This window comes from Musa acuminata, chromosome BXJ1-10, assembly GCF_036884655.1.
Source record: "Musa acuminata AAA Group cultivar baxijiao chromosome BXJ1-10, Cavendish_Baxijiao_AAA, whole genome shotgun sequence".
NCBI lineage: Eukaryota > Viridiplantae > Streptophyta > Magnoliopsida > Zingiberales > Musaceae > Musa > Musa acuminata.
This window is the reverse complement of record NC_088336.1, coordinates 19,524,985-19,539,964: the sequence shown is the minus strand read 5'-3', so window position 1 is coordinate 19,539,964 and position 14,980 is coordinate 19,524,985. Positions and strand designations below refer to the sequence as shown.

The following is a 14,980-nucleotide window of genomic DNA, read 5'->3' as shown; positions in this document are numbered from 1 at the left end:
ACTACTTGTTATGAACCCTAAAGCTTCAACTCAGTTTCATATCATTGCAAAAGCTACCTGTATACAGAGTCAAACCTATGAATCCAATGGCAATCTACATCAATATAATAAGTAATTGCTCATGGTAATGATAATAAAGATTGCTGAAGCCCACATGCCAGAAAAGCTGCAGTCAGTTAAATTCATAGTCAATCCCAAAATGTTACTTCATGCAAAACATACAATAGAATTCAATAAGCATAACTCAAGCCCCAGTCTCCATTAAATTCAAATTTGTAAGCAATGTCAATGGTTTATCACTGTACAGGACCACATGTAGCAAGCAGCATGATGATTAAATACAAGTGATAAGTGAACATTAAGACTTTGCACAGCTTTATCATGATGAGACTAGTTAGTAGAAGCAACCCAATCCGGCTTCTAAGAGGATCCCGAAAGCCCAGACAATTATTTTACCAATATATCAAGCATGATCCTTCATTAGTTGAGTTGATCATGCATGTTCCAAGCCTGGAACTAAGATGAAGTATTTAAGGCGACTAGTTTCTCTTGGAGTTTTGCAACACGGGCCTGTATAATGCACATTATGTAAGAACAAAAAACAAAATTTCGGCAAACTAATGGTAATTCATGCATCATCCAAAGTTTAGAAAAAGAAATGAGGGCGACCTTGAATGATTTGGAGCGACGAATAGATGGATCAAGCAGCAAAGCAGTTGAATATGCTTTCTCAGCAGCCTCCCATTGTTCCATTGCCAAGAATACATCACCTTGGCAAATATAAGCCTACAAGTCGACGGCAAGTAAGCATCATCTCTGTCATCAAAGCTGATTATTTATGTCAATACATAGAGTGCAAAAGGAAACATGTTCTATTTCTTGGAACAACTGTTCTGTTGAAGCTCTTAATGTTAATGATAAAGGTAAAGAAAATTTTCTTTGGCACAATAATGTATAATAATCACTGTACACCTCTGGCATACAGACAGCATTACGTCAGACGATGATGCTTTTTTCCTGAACCAAAAATGAAATCCTTTCAGCATGGGATTGCTTCTCTCCTACATGCAACCATGTTGACTTGAATATTTGGTAAAACTACACAAGTTACAGAACTGACTTGTTAAACATTGTCATCAAATTCTCTCCTTGTTCCAAGAACCACCGCCAAGTCAGGTAGCAAGGTTTGGCTTCCTATAGAGAATTAATAGGATATTCCCTATGGCAGATAAGGCAAGAAAGAAAAAAACACATGATTAAGCACTAAATTACAAGATTATTCTAATTCCATGTTCATTTTCGTTCCCTCTTAAAAAGAAAAAGAAATCCTTAACAAATTTAAAATCAATACTAGAATGATACTATGGTGAAACTTAAAAACCACTGGACTTTCCTGGTTTTTTAAGCAAATACCTCGCTCCAAAAATCCAACATTTTAGCCCCAAAGGGCTATGGACTCAGGACCTAAAACTATAGATAAGTTACTAGACATCAACTCTGGAAAGCACCACTGGTCCATCAATTGCTTCTGGGGCTTAATTTTTTTTTTTCGCTCATCAGCTGCTTGGACTCCCATCTTGAAAACTTATCCCCAAAATATAACTTGTTATTTCTTCTTTTTTAAACTTCTCCCAACTTTAGGTGGATTTTGGAGACTTACTAATCTTTCTACCTCTAACTGATCCTTAGGTTTTTAAGCAAGCATCACTTTTGCCTAAATTCTCATTGGCTAGAAATTTGATACTACTGATAACTGATCCCGAAAAACAAGAGATTTTTCAATTTCTGAATGAAGCCTTCTGGGTTGTATTCTACATGACATTTGTTGTAGAAGACTTGGATGACAATGCTCAGTTTTCCAAGGCACCGTTTTGTTTACCCTTGTAAATGGAAACAGGGTGGTGGTCTTCTCCACCTTTCTCATCGATACATATACATGATACAAGTAGATCCATCAATAAGCTTCTCAATGACTACTAGTGAAGTAAGATATGTGATAACCCTTGAGAATTACATAATTAAAACTTGATCAAATATGCTTGTACATATTAAGGTTCTTTGAATAGCTCTAGCATGAATCAGTTGGCCAGCATCAAAATTCCCAACCAAATTCACACCCTAAAAAACTAACAACCTTTCTGGATTTGGTGCAAGCGCCAGGCTGAACTAGAAAATGATAGCAAAGATATTTTGGCTGCGGCATGGGCACTAGAAGTTCATAATTTAAACTCTCAGTTACTGAAATGATGCTGAATTAGACTCCAAGTTGATGGATTTCAAGGGTTACAGAAAAATCCTTCTCTTTTTTTCATGCTCAGAATGCAGAATTTTAGAAAAGAATATGTCTGGTTGGAAAAGGAGTGAAGAGAAAAAGGCATGTTCAGGCACTACATAAGAGTTCTTTAAACTAACAAAATTCCCAACTTTTCCTATCAGCTGTTTCTTCTGACATTGTTGTATATAACCCTAAAACTGACATGCAATAAGGAATATAAGCAGTGAAAAAGAAGGGGGTGAACCAATGGAACACAGTTGGAAGTTGTAAATGCCATCATCTGAACTATCAAAGCGCATGTGATGTGATTTACTAAGATCAAAGAGAACTCCTTAAGTCTCCATTGACCCAACTTTGGAAGAGCAAAAGCAACCAAACATACTGCAGTCTTTTAGCCAGATGAGCTCAATTTCAACTTAGATCATTCAATTTTAATGCATCCTCTTTATTTCCTCATTAAAACACAAAATAAGTTACCTGTGGATATTTAGGAGCTAAACGAGATGATTCTCTTGCATCTTCAAGGGCACCAACATTGTCTCCCATTGCTAATCTTGCAGAAGACCTGAGTGATAAATGTACCAAAATATGAGAATAAGGCAAAATCAATCTTCATGCTGAAGTACTCATCCAATGAAACTCACTGAGAACGAGAAAATTTTGTCCATAAAAACGAAAAATATACTTATTTTAGCAATTTAAGACAACAGCAACTATCCCAAACACACAGAGACCTGCTTCTGTATATAAGATGCAGACCGCCAGAAGGTTTAAGATCAATCGCCTGCGACCAAAAAGCCAGTTAGAAGCTCCAATCCTCAGAATTATCTTCCTGTTGTTACCTAATTGGAACTCCAAAAATGGCTCTTTTTTCCCTATTGGAGCAAGTGCACTGGTGTTTCGAACCTGGGAGAGGAGAGACTCGGCCTCGGCTTCATTCCCCTTCTCCAACTCGTCCTCCGCCTTCTTTCTTAGAGCGAGCGTCTCGAGGTTCCTCTGCGGATCGAATTCCGGGCCGCAGAGGTCCGCCAGGAGCTGGGCGGCCTTGGCGGCTGTGCCACAGTGGCCGAGCAGGGCGCCCGGGGGAAGGACGGCAAGGTTGGGGCCGGCGCCGCACCGGCCGAGGCAACCACAGGAGACGACGGAGATGCCCGGCGGCGCGATGGCGGACAGAACCGCTAAGACGTCCCTGGAGCCCTGCCGCCCGCAGGTCCGGTTGACGCAGACCCTGATCTCCACCTCCCCCTCCGGCTCCGACGACGACGCCCACGCCCTCCACCGCCTCCACCTGTCCTTCGACGACGCGGCGACGCGGGGAGGAGCGGCGCCGCTTAAGGCAAGCGCCATCGCGCTGCGTCAGGCTTCAGCCGGCGACTTATCCGCACCCGCCACACCGAGACTTTTCGGGAGTGATCGCCGTGCTAACCCATTAAAAATACAGCCTGCCACTTGTCATGACACCCACTGCTCTACCTGTGTGTTTATTGGAGAGAATAAAATGTCCCCACATACAGGCGCTCTCTATCACCTGGTGGGTATTTCAACGACGTGCTTTGGTAGCTGTCCTATTAATTGCCCGGAGGTCTTCCTCAAATCGAGTCAATATTTGGATAGCGCTAATAATATATCTTTAGTAAGCTATGCATGAATAGTAAAAATTATAATTTTTGTTGAGACATTAATGTATTATTCCATAAGTAATGGGTGTCAAGTTGAAATTCATGTGTAGACGACTTATATATCATTTAATATATTTTTTTTTTTACTTAATACAAATATTTTAATTTTAAAAATACCCCAATTATTTTTGGTTCTCTTATTATCATGTTAGTCAATAAAATTTCACTTTATTCCTAACTAAAATTTATTCTAATAGCTAAATATGATCCACCGATAAAGACTAGCCATAAAGGATTACATGCAAACTTTTATGTTTTACCATGGCATATATGTTTAAACTTAAAATAAAATAAATAAATATAAAATTCACATACTATAAAGGGATGTATATGCAACTTTTCATGAAAAAACAATATATTGGATGGTACAAAAAAATATTGTGAGAATTAAAATAGTTGTTAATTTATACACAATAGCAATAGGACAACATAAAATAGAAAGGGAATTTCGCACATCCATCCTTAAAAAACTTTGGAAATAGTGTATTTATTATTATTATAGATTTTAATACAATATATAGATTCATCTACTTCCATCCAAAATACCAAGATTAATTACTATCATAATAAATTCGTAATAAATTCGTAAATAGTGTATTCACTATCATAATAAATTCGTAAAGGATCTCAATGTAAATTAGACTTTTAATTAACCAAGATGGTTTAAATGCAAGATTTTAGATTTTAGAGAGATGAATACGCAAAACTTAAATTTATAAGAATAAATAAAAAAAATTATTCTGGGAATATATATATATATATATATATATATATATATATATATATATATATATATATATATATATATATATATATATATATATATATATATATATATATATTATACGCATGAATGATGCACCGAATTGGCGGGAAAAAATTCAGGCACACCCGCGACCCATAAATTTCCCGCGCTACGCCTCAACACCTCGTAACGCGCCGTCTACATTTAGGGCGGGGGTTGAGTCCTTCTCTTGCTCTAGATCGAGAGGTAAGAAGAGGGGAGAAGTAGCACCAAAGATGTTCTCGAGCCAAATCGATGGAGGTGGATTCATGCTCTCTCAATCCTCCCAAAACCCTGATTCCGGCTTCTCTAAGGTAACGACGAACTGTGATTTATTTGTACCGATCTCCTTCCGTGGGTCCCTTGACCTCGATGTTTTCTCAGAATCGTGGCGCTCCGGGAGTTCTTCCCGTGACGGTGAAGCAGATCAGGGAGGCCTTCGACTCTGCAGGCGATAAGTCCAGTCTTCTTCTCGATGGAGTTGATGCCACCAATGTAAAGCCCTTGAATCTTCTTTTTGTTTATGGATCTTTTTGAGGTGTTATTCCTGAAATCTGAAGCCTAAAATTTAGCTCGGTTTTTACTGGGAATGATGTTTTTATTTGGTGGGTGCAGATTAGACTCCTGGGGCTGGTGATGAACAAGGCGGAGAGGGCTACGGATGTTACCTTCACCCTTGACGATGGCACTGGACGAATCGATGTCATCAGATGGTAGAAACCTTCTACTTTACTTGTCGACGCAGCATGTTGTCCTGATGCCGTTGTTTGCTCTTTTGGCTATGATTTTTAGGGTTAATGACACTTCAGATGCAAACGAGACAGCTATTATTCAGTAAGAAATCACAGATCATATGCTTATTTTTGTTGTGTTAATATTTTTTTCTCTTTATTTTTCCTTCATTTTCTGACTAATCATTTTTTTTTGGGGGGTGAAGGAATGGTATGTATGTCTCCGTCAATGGTAGCCTTAAAGGATTTCAAGACAAAAAAAGAGCCGTTGCATTCTCTGTTAGGTAAGCTATTTGATGTTTCTGATTCTGTGTTCCAGTTCATATTTGCTCTTTTTGTTGCAAAATCCTGTGATTGAACATAGTTGAAAACATCATTCGCCTTATCGGTTGTGTTGGTGTATTGATTGGTCATCAGTATAGTATGTAATGCACCAAACCATACCAATGTACCGACATATGGTACGATGGGGAGCACTAACAAATTGGTATGTCTCACTTGTACTAGTCTTTTGTTAGATTGATATGTACCGCTGTATCGGGTGGTATGTGACGTTGTATGACGAACCTTAGTTAATTTTTTTGACAATCTATTGTTTTTTTAGAAATTTTTATCTATATAAGAAAACCCAGAATATTTTAGTCCTGACAGGAGCTACAAGTTCTTGCTTCTAAGTTGTTCTTGGATTTAGATGTCTTTTAATTGTTTGCATAAGCCTTCACCTTACATTGCTGGATGCATAATCTATTGCTAAGTGTTCTAATTGAAAACAATGATTCTTTTATTGGCCCTGTTAGTTCTTGAATGAAAAGTAACAGCTTTTATTGCAGAAAGCATGGACATAGAATTATTGGTCATAATAATGCTAATCTTATCAGGGATGGGAACATATTCTACTTTGTTGCCAACCTATGTTTCTAGGGTTAGATTAGTGATCAATCATCTTAAAGCAAAATGGAAATAACTTCCTTGGTAACCAAGCATCATCAGTCCTACAATCCTAGTGGTTGCACTCAACTTATGGGCCAACTTAATGATGTGGTTCGTTCCTGACAATGCGGATCAACACAGGAAATTGGGAAAATCTCAGCTGTAAGCTTTACAATTTTAGAACTTTTATTTGGGTATGTAATTTGGTCAAGGAGTTAATATCTGTAAGTAACATCATGCATTGTGCTTTATCCTGGTTACCTAATCTACCTTAACATCAGTGCCTTAATTCATTTGTGCTAAAAAATGCTTATAATGACCTTAAGGACTGCAATTGTTCAGTGGTTGTCATGGTTGGGGTAAAATTTTCCACTGAGTGATGTGTCTAATCTACTAAAGAGGACATGCGATGATCTTACATATTTTACTTCTATAGAAGTGGGCTAAATTATGGCTAAGAGGTCAATATCAAATTCGGTTTGAAAGATATACAAATGCAACTTGTGATGTGGCTTGTGTTTCACACTGGGCTGGCCCATTTTGTCTGTTGCCCTCTTTTTCTTTTTCTTTTGACAGATTTTATTACCTTTGTGGTTGTGGATTGGCATGTATACTCTACTTGATCCAAGTTCTTATAACTTCTCACTTATTTGCTTGTTTAAAATTTTCTTACCTTTGTCCAAACTCATTAGTGGCAACTGGATAATTTAATTTGATGTTGCAATGTTGGATGCCATAATTCTCAAGTGTCATGGAGACTATCAAGCATATTATCAATGGCATTGCTATATGATATGTTCATAAAATGTACAGGGTTGCTCCTTTCTGAATGAAACTTTTCAGGTCCCATTTGTTTCACCAAAGCGAGCTAATTAATTACACTTCTGATGAAAATGACAGGAATTCCTGTGTTTGGTTCACTAGAACTAGATGACAATTTGGAAATAGGGTTTGGGAAGTCATAAATTTAACAAACTGGACTAAGATTCTGGAGCTCTTGAGTTATTTATTGAAAAGTGGGAATGGTAGATATTTTATTTGGTTTTGTGGAATTTTACTTCAATGAATTTTGGATAACTAAATATGAGTGTAAATGTCAAGTTTCATGAAACCTGACTCTGGAAACTGCACTTTGGTGTCAATTTACACCTTATTGAAACAAAACATAGGATTCAGGTGAACGGAAGTAACCTCTGTACTTCGTCCCAGGACTATAAATTAACCCTCATAGTTCGCCTAACTAGAGAGATCTTTGTACACTGTTGTTCCTTCCAAAAATCTTAGATTCACTTGGTTAAGAAATATTTGATTATCTATGCTTACATATTTTGCTCAGCTAATCGAATTTTTATAAGCTGTATTTTAGGTTTGTCACTGTCGAGAAACTGCAACTCTAACTTAATTTGCACTCCAGGCCTGTCAGTGACTATAATGCTATTGCACTCCACTTCATTCAGTGCATACATGTACATCTCTGGAACACCAGGCAGAAGGTATTGGCATCTTGGATATTTAGCTGTCTCGTCCATGAGTTTTTGTATCTCTATGCAATTTCACGTTTGTAACCGGGTCTTCTGTTTGTCATTTGCAACAGGGAGGTGCTTTCCAACACCAGACAACTCCAGTAAAGACAACTTCTTTTGAAGGGTTGAGAGTGCCCCAAACTCCAGTTGCCAATCAAGTATGGAGTTTTTATATTTAATTTTCCTTCCAAATCATGAATAAGCTAGTGGTTGAATTCACTAACTGGCATAGCTTCTCTGTACTTATATTAGTCTTCTGAAAGTGCAAATACGAATGGACCTGAGACTGACATCTACAAATTAGTGTTGAACGTTTTCCAGGAACCTGCAAACCTGTAAGTCATTTGTAGCATGTTTGGTAGAATGCTCGATTCATTCAAATAATGAATTATCAGCGATAAAGCATGTGATTGTCCAACAGTGACAGTGACCACGGATTGCATGTTGATGAAGTTGCCAAACGACTGGGAGTACCAATCAATAAGATCAAGTCTCTTGCTCTCCCTAGTTGCTCTCTTTCACTCTTCTACTCATCTGTGAACTAATCTTACATTTGATGTCTCTGAGCAGGGAAGCTATCGATTACTATGTTGATATCGGTCATATTTATTCTACGATCGATGACTACCACTTCAAGTCTGCTTTCATCGACTGACGTTGACTTCTCAATCTTTATGGCTGTTTGTAAAGAAGACACTAACAGAGTCGGTTTATCAATTTATATGGCTGTGCTTAATCTCCCCAATATAAAGACCAGTTTTATAGGTGAAATGTGATGAATGATCAAAAGTATGCTATGCACTGAACAAGATTTTTTTTTTTTTTTTGTCTTCGTTCCAATTTCCGGCATCTTTGAATTGATTCAACCTGCCTTGTGCTGTCTTCTCTTACAATAAATATCATCCTTTTTATTATCTTTGGTCCTGCGTGGTGAGGTTGTCAGAAAAATATTGTTCAAGTTTGAAAATTGATGCCTAAATATTCTAATTGTAAGTTTTAAGCTTAAATTCATTATTGGAATTTTAGAAATCATCTGTTACAAAGGTAGTGTTTAATGTTTTTAATGTCATGATGTTTTAGATGATTTGATCGTAGATGATGAAAGGCTACTAAAAAGTCCAAGAGGACGTCTCCCGAGATTAAGTACGTGTTGCCTCGCACACTGAAGACTGTGCATGGTGTCCTCGCCAACTTCTATCAACGCTGGAAATGTTCGATAGCGAACAGCCCCACGTTATTGCCACACCAGCGCCTGTACAATTCTCATCCACGTCCCCTTCTTCCACCCACCGGTGGTTGTCCGTCGCTTTCTGCCTCCAACTCGCATCGCAAGCTCCAAAGGATCCATCAGCCTCGTGATCTCCTTGGCAGGCTCTCATTGGCTGCCAACCTCCACGTTCCCCGCCGCGGTGCGACACGCTGGCGCACAGGCGAGTCCTCCCCCGGACACGCGTCTCGTGTCCCACGTGGCTCCATATCGACCCCGCATCCTCGCCGACCACGTTCTCGTGCGCTCGGTCAATCTGGACCGTTAGATCGGCGAACCAAACCAATCTCCACAGCCGATGTGCGACGGTTAGCTCAACGGGCCTCAAGTGAGCTCTGAGCTTTAGGGTCCCTATAAATACCTCCTCCGCCCGCGGCTGCCGCGTTAATCGTCTCGGGGATCAATTACAGGGTTTGTTTTCTTGACTTGTAAATGGTGAGTTGTTTCATCCCACCTTCGTCGTTTGGATTGATTCTTAGGTTATCATTTTCCGGGAAAGATCAGCAACTTGATCCGAGATTGTTTGAGGGAGTTTATTGCAGGACATCATGGGGAGGAACAGCAGCGCGCTTCTGTTGACGGATGATGTTGCGTTGCCCCTTGACGCGATCCTGTCTGCTGTGCGGGATGCGGGAGCCGAAGCAGTCCCGGAAGACGATGTCGTCGTTATTACCCAGTGCGAATCGCTTGGTAACCTTTTCTCCTTGATTTGGAATAGATCGTACATAGCTTAAGATTTGGGCATTGGAGTTGTGGTTGAAGTAGCTAATTATTCCGTGTTTGTGATAGATCTAGCAGAGTAAAGTTCTATGGAAATTGTATATTCTTCCCTGAAATTAAATTTGATGGTATGCTTGACAGAAGGGAAATTGCCAATTATGACTGCATCTTTCGATGTGGTCGTTACTGCTTGGAACAAACCCGAGCTTGTTGGAGAGCATTGGCTTCGAGAGATTGGTCGAGTGCTAAAACCTGGTGGCGAACTCATTTTACAATCTATTCTGTCTTCTGGTATGCTGGAAAAGGTAGCCTTCTTTTGTCATATGAAAAGTAGGTTTTCAATTGTGTTCCCGACAAATATCTGTTATAATGGCTTGAGGAGATGAAATGTTAAAGCACTACTCTTGCAGCCAAGCTCCACGATGGAGTTGAAGTTGCTTATGCAAGGTTTTCTGGATGTGCAATCACTGGAAATGAAACCTTTCTCATCAGCTGGAAATGTTCAGTCCATTACAGTGAGTTATATTCTGATTGTTGCAACTGCTATTCCTAATCGTACCCCTACTTATGTTGGACTTGTAATAAATTATCACACTCTGGCACAGATTAAGGGTAAGAAGGCTTCTTGGACAGCAGGTTCATCTTTTCCCTTAAAGAAAGCAACGAGTATGGTACCCAAAATTAAGATTGATGATGAATCAGATCTGATCGATGAAGACAGCCTCCTGACCGAGGAAGACCGGAAAAAACCACAGCTGCCTGCCTGTATGATTCAGAACTTTAAATCTTTCTTATCGTGTCTCCTCTGCGATCCCTGTAAACTTACAGTTCACTTGCTTTGGCTCAGTTGGAGACTGTGAGGTTGGAAGCACAAGGAAGGCTTGCAAGAACTGCACTTGTGGAAGGGCTCAAGAAGAGGAGAAATTGCAGAAAGTGGGATTAACCACAGAGCAGATGAATAATCCTCAGTCCGCTTGTGGTAGTGTATGTGACTGATTTATCCTTAATTGTGAAGTCGACATTATGACTTGATAATTTGTCGTGCTTGTGAAGATATCCAATAATGTATTCTTGCTTAACCATTTTCATTTTGCAGTGCGGGCTCGGGGATGCATTCAGGTGTGGTGGATGCCCTTACAGAGGCCTTCCCCCCTTCAAATTGGGTGAAAAGGTGACTCAATTTCTATTCATTGTGCTTTCAGATTTCACCTATTTGCTGTTTGTCGTCCATGATCACATAGAGAAATCGAGTTTCTCATACTTGAAGAAACAATAAACATTTGCAGGTTTCCTTACCTGGAAATTTCCTTGTTGCTGATATATGATTTGTGTGAAGACCCAGCAAGCGTCAGATCGTTCACTTGACATCGTTACATCGAGGAATCCTCCCTCCTTTATCTTCTGGGTATTTATTATCATGAGGAATTTGGTTCCCTTGTATTATTATTACTCTAAAGCTTCTGCAACCACAATTTCGACGGTCTCCATCGTCTTCATCTTTTCATTCCGCTTTATTGTGTGAGTCCTCAAAATCGTGTGCCAGCTACTTTCTCATTTCCACACCTTGGAGTGAAGGATTAGTAACCATGCCGCTTACCTTTCCTCTTATTGTTTATTTCCTATTGACTAAGACACGGATGCGATGAACGCATCCACCTTCTCGTTCATGCTCCTCGACAAAAACTTCATGCATATGGGCGGCTTCACCTTGGCCAGCGCGAGCACCGACTGCGGAAGAGTCCATATCCCGTCGCCGCAGATCAACCCCGAGGCCACCGCCGGCCCGAACGCTTCCGCCTTCGCCTTGTCCGTCCTCTCCCAGATGAACAACATCAAGCTGCCTACACACATGTCGATGGCAAAGGCAGACCCCAAGTAGAACGGTATCGCGATGGCCATCGGCAGCGGTATGAACCTCGCCGCCTTCTTCCCCACGACGTCCCTCGATGCGTTGACGAGGACGGCGGCGAGGAAGAACACGTAGCAGAGGACGAGGCAGTGCTTCGGCAGCGACGAGAAGCCCTCCACCCCGAGTATCGCCATGTTGCGGTAGACGAGAGCATTGGGCGATGGGTACTCTGTTCCCGGGACGCCGATGTCTTCGAAAGCCTTCAAGAACAACCAGAAGACGGACGGAGCAATGACGCATCCCATGGCAGTGCCGATCACCTGGCTGACGAACATGGACCTCGGCGAGGCCAGAGTCAAGTACCCGGTCTTGAAGTCCTGCATCAGGTCCGAAGCGGTGGACACGATGCTCATCATGACACCGCAAGCAGCGAGGCCCGCGAGAACGCCACCGCGGGAGGCCCCAGCCCACGCGCCGATGGTGAAGATGGCTAGCTTGCCGTAGGTCGAAGCAAGAGACCAGTCGGTAAGGCCAGCGCCGTAGGCGTTGCAGAACGCCAGCACCGGCGCGAACACGTAGGCCACCAGCACGTAGTACCACCGCAGCTGCGGAATGATGTGGGGAAGCGTAGCAGTAGATACGGCAGCAACGACAAGATAACCTCCGTAGGCAATTGGTTTGGGGATTTGGTCCTTGAGAAAGAGTTGGACGCGACGCTGGTCATCGAAGGTGACGGCGGACGTGTCATCAGAGAAGGGCAGCGGAGTCGCAGACGACTTGCTCCTGATTTGAGTCACGAAGGCAGCCACAGTCTTGCTCAAGACCTTGAAGAAGTTGTAGAGGCCGTCTCCCAGGATCAGGGCAATGGCTATGAACACCTGCAACGAAGTGCTCGACGAAATGATTGCACTGTGATGATCCTACTTAGCCGGCCAGTTTACATGAGATGATGCTTTTTACCCGGTATCCTTGCAACCCTTGAAGACTGGTTGAAGGGAGATCTGCCGAGTACCAGTCGCCTTTCTTAGCACCTATCAGAGGCCACATGATTCCCCATGAGAGGATGCCTCCCAAGAGCACAGATATGTTTACGAGATAGGGACAAATCATCCCAACCCCAACATATGTAGCTGAAAAATCAAAGTAGAACCTGCAGCGATATCCAACTAGTTTATCAACAAGTTTGAATCAGATTCATATCTTGTATCATTTCACTCTTCGGAACAGTATCAACAGGGATAAGGTTATGGGTGCACACTTGTTTTGGTAGGCCTGGAGGCCTAATGTAGGGAAGGCAGCAAATCCACAGTCATCACCAGCAGTGTAAAACCACTGGAAGAATCCCCAGAGGAAGCTGAACGTGAAGAACTTGCCCAATGTTCTCACCTGCTTCCTGCAACAAATGCCAAGTTTGCTAACATAAACTCACTCGACGAAAGAGAAGACCAATTGTAAGACTGGTTCAGATTACTTTGCTAGCTTGGCTCCCTGAGGAGTGTGGAAGCTGTTGATAAGGTGTGCTGTTGCAGTGCCGCTTGGATAGATCAACTTGTAGTCGACGATCATTATCTGAAACCAACCTTTCTCGTTCATATTCTATAGTCGAAGTCTACTGCAACATGAGAGACTGATTCATTGTGATTCCTATTGAAGTAGATACAATACCTTTCTCAAGGCAACAAGGGAGAACAACCCTAGGAAGCTAACAACAAAGAGGAATCCAATCATCCATCCCAGTTTGGGATTCTTTATGTTCTGTGAATCATTAGCTTCTGTTGATTGCTTGGCAATGGTTTCACTCATGGCAAAGAGGTAACTTCCAAAGCCCCCTGCTCATGGATATTTGTCAGCAGAACAACTCAATTTGGCGTCCATTTCATTCTGTGATCCAAGATTTTGGATAATCTTAAAACTGATAATTATTGAAGAAATTAATAGCTTAAACAAATAAAAAATGCTGTCTTTTTAGGAAATCAAAACAGCATTCTCTACGTAATTATGGTTGGAAAGCAGCTAATGATAAGGAGGTGGAGGGGATTACCGCTGAAGGCGATGCCGGAGGTGGCGACGACGCAGGTCTGGATGACGGTGTTCTCCTGGCGGGTGAAGGGCTGGCGGAGGAAACCCGCCCTGCCGAGCGCCACCGTCCAGGTCCTGACGAAGAAAAAGCCGAGCAGGCCGGCGGAGACGTTGAGGGAGGGGATGACACCGGTGGTGAGGTTAAGCTTCATCACGATCACGCTGAACATCGCCCCCAACACCAGGCTCACCGCGAAGGCCCGCGCCGTCAACTGCTCCCGCCAAGGCGGCACCCGCTCCCCGTCGAACTCGCTCTCGATCGACGGCGCCTCTGTCAATCCCACCGCTTCCTCCTCCTCCGCCTTCGTCGTAACCCTCCTCCTCCCGCCGCCCTCTCCCGTGTCCTCCATCCTCATCTCCACTTCCATCGCTCCCGTCCTCTGTCCTCCTCCTTCAGCTAATTCTTCGGGCAAATTTGGAGGATTATGGCTACAGACGCAGATGTGAGCGGGTAAAATAGAGGCGGGAGTGTGGAAGGGCGGACTGTAGCGATCGGTACTTTCCAGCCGTCTGATCGTGTCTTGGGGAAATGAGAGGACCGCAAAAGGTTTATTCCAAATTGGGTCAGGATCCGAATTCTCCTCCAACTCTCCCATCTCGACCGTTCCATCCTCCTCATCTCACATCTCAATCGTCCATCGTCGACGAAATTGGAGTCGTATCCATGAGAGAAAGGGCAATTGTGCCGATCACTGATCTCATCCTCGATTCGTGAGCCACTGAGCTGGTGACATTCTCTGATCTCGTCATCCGTCAGTATTCACAGTGCAATTGTATTCCTTTTGGTTTTATACTTCGAAAATGTATATATCGCATCAACAACACCATAAGTACTTAATTTTGACATTGACACAGATTTTTTGACCTTTGTGTTGACGTTTAAGAAGCGAGAAAGGTTGGGCCAGTCGGAGTCGGAGGCGGCGAAGTCCTCGAGCCAGTATGGCAGTATGATCTCCTGGTCTTCCCCCGGCAAGCCCGCGATGAGGTCCTCCGTCACCCTCTCCATCTCTTCACCGCCATCAGCACCGGACTCGTCACCCCATTGCTCGCGTAGCATAGCAGCTGTAGCCACAGAGCCAACGCCCCGAACCGCACCTCCCCCGCTGCTTCCCATTCCCCTCGTCCCATATCCGATACAGCGTC

General features: G+C 42.4%; 4 protein-coding genes across 5 annotated transcripts; 2 read left to right on the top strand and 2 right to left on the bottom strand.

Annotated features, from left to right (window-relative positions):
• Positions 1-229: 229 nt before the first annotated feature.
• Positions 230-3,686, bottom strand: LOC135595360 (uncharacterized). The gene is made up of 5 exons (XM_065086186.1): positions 3,182-3,686; positions 3,010-3,059; positions 2,753-2,840; positions 670-786; positions 230-570 (listed from the first exon to the last, which is right to left on the bottom strand). The coding sequence occupies exons 1-5, from the start codon at positions 3,620-3,622 to the stop codon at positions 517-519; spliced, it is 750 nt and encodes a 249-aa protein (XP_064942258.1). The 5' UTR covers positions 3,623-3,686; the 3' UTR covers positions 230-516.
• Positions 3,687-4,898: 1,212 nt separating this feature from the next.
• LOC104000590 (replication protein A 32 kDa subunit A) lies at positions 4,899-8,889 on the top strand. The gene is made up of 10 exons (XM_009422670.3): positions 4,899-5,052; positions 5,123-5,233; positions 5,354-5,451; positions 5,531-5,572; positions 5,676-5,753; positions 7,814-7,892; positions 7,994-8,080; positions 8,175-8,257; positions 8,344-8,412; positions 8,493-8,889. Exons 1-10 carry the CDS (start codon positions 4,975-4,977, stop codon positions 8,575-8,577), a joined length of 810 nt encoding a protein of 269 aa, XP_009420945.2. The 5' UTR covers positions 4,899-4,974; the 3' UTR covers positions 8,578-8,889.
• A 584-nt stretch (positions 8,890-9,473) lies between these two features.
• Positions 9,474-11,413, top strand: LOC135595358 (anamorsin homolog). Of its 2 annotated transcripts, none has more exons than XM_065086184.1 (8): positions 9,474-9,624; positions 9,732-9,879; positions 10,051-10,214; positions 10,320-10,424; positions 10,515-10,674; positions 10,757-10,888; positions 11,006-11,080; positions 11,196-11,413. In XM_065086184.1, the coding sequence occupies exons 1-7, from the start codon at positions 9,622-9,624 to the stop codon at positions 11,074-11,076; spliced, it is 783 nt and encodes a 260-aa protein (XP_064942256.1). In that variant the 5' UTR covers positions 9,474-9,621; the 3' UTR covers positions 11,077-11,080; positions 11,196-11,413. The 2 variants fall into 2 exon arrangements, with proteins under 2 accessions (XP_064942256.1, XP_064942255.1); XM_065086183.1 differs by having other exon boundaries at positions 10,757-10,893.
• Positions 11,414-11,535: 122 nt separating this feature from the next.
• Positions 11,536-14,448, bottom strand: LOC135595359 (probable metal-nicotianamine transporter YSL12). The gene is made up of 6 exons (XM_065086185.1): positions 13,800-14,448; positions 13,424-13,587; positions 13,230-13,327; positions 13,017-13,151; positions 12,719-12,908; positions 11,536-12,636 (listed from the first exon to the last, which is right to left on the bottom strand). Exons 1-6 carry the CDS (start codon positions 14,431-14,433, stop codon positions 11,536-11,538), a joined length of 2,322 nt encoding a protein of 773 aa, XP_064942257.1. The 5' UTR covers positions 14,434-14,448.
• Between the last annotated feature and the right edge of the window lie 532 nt (positions 14,449-14,980).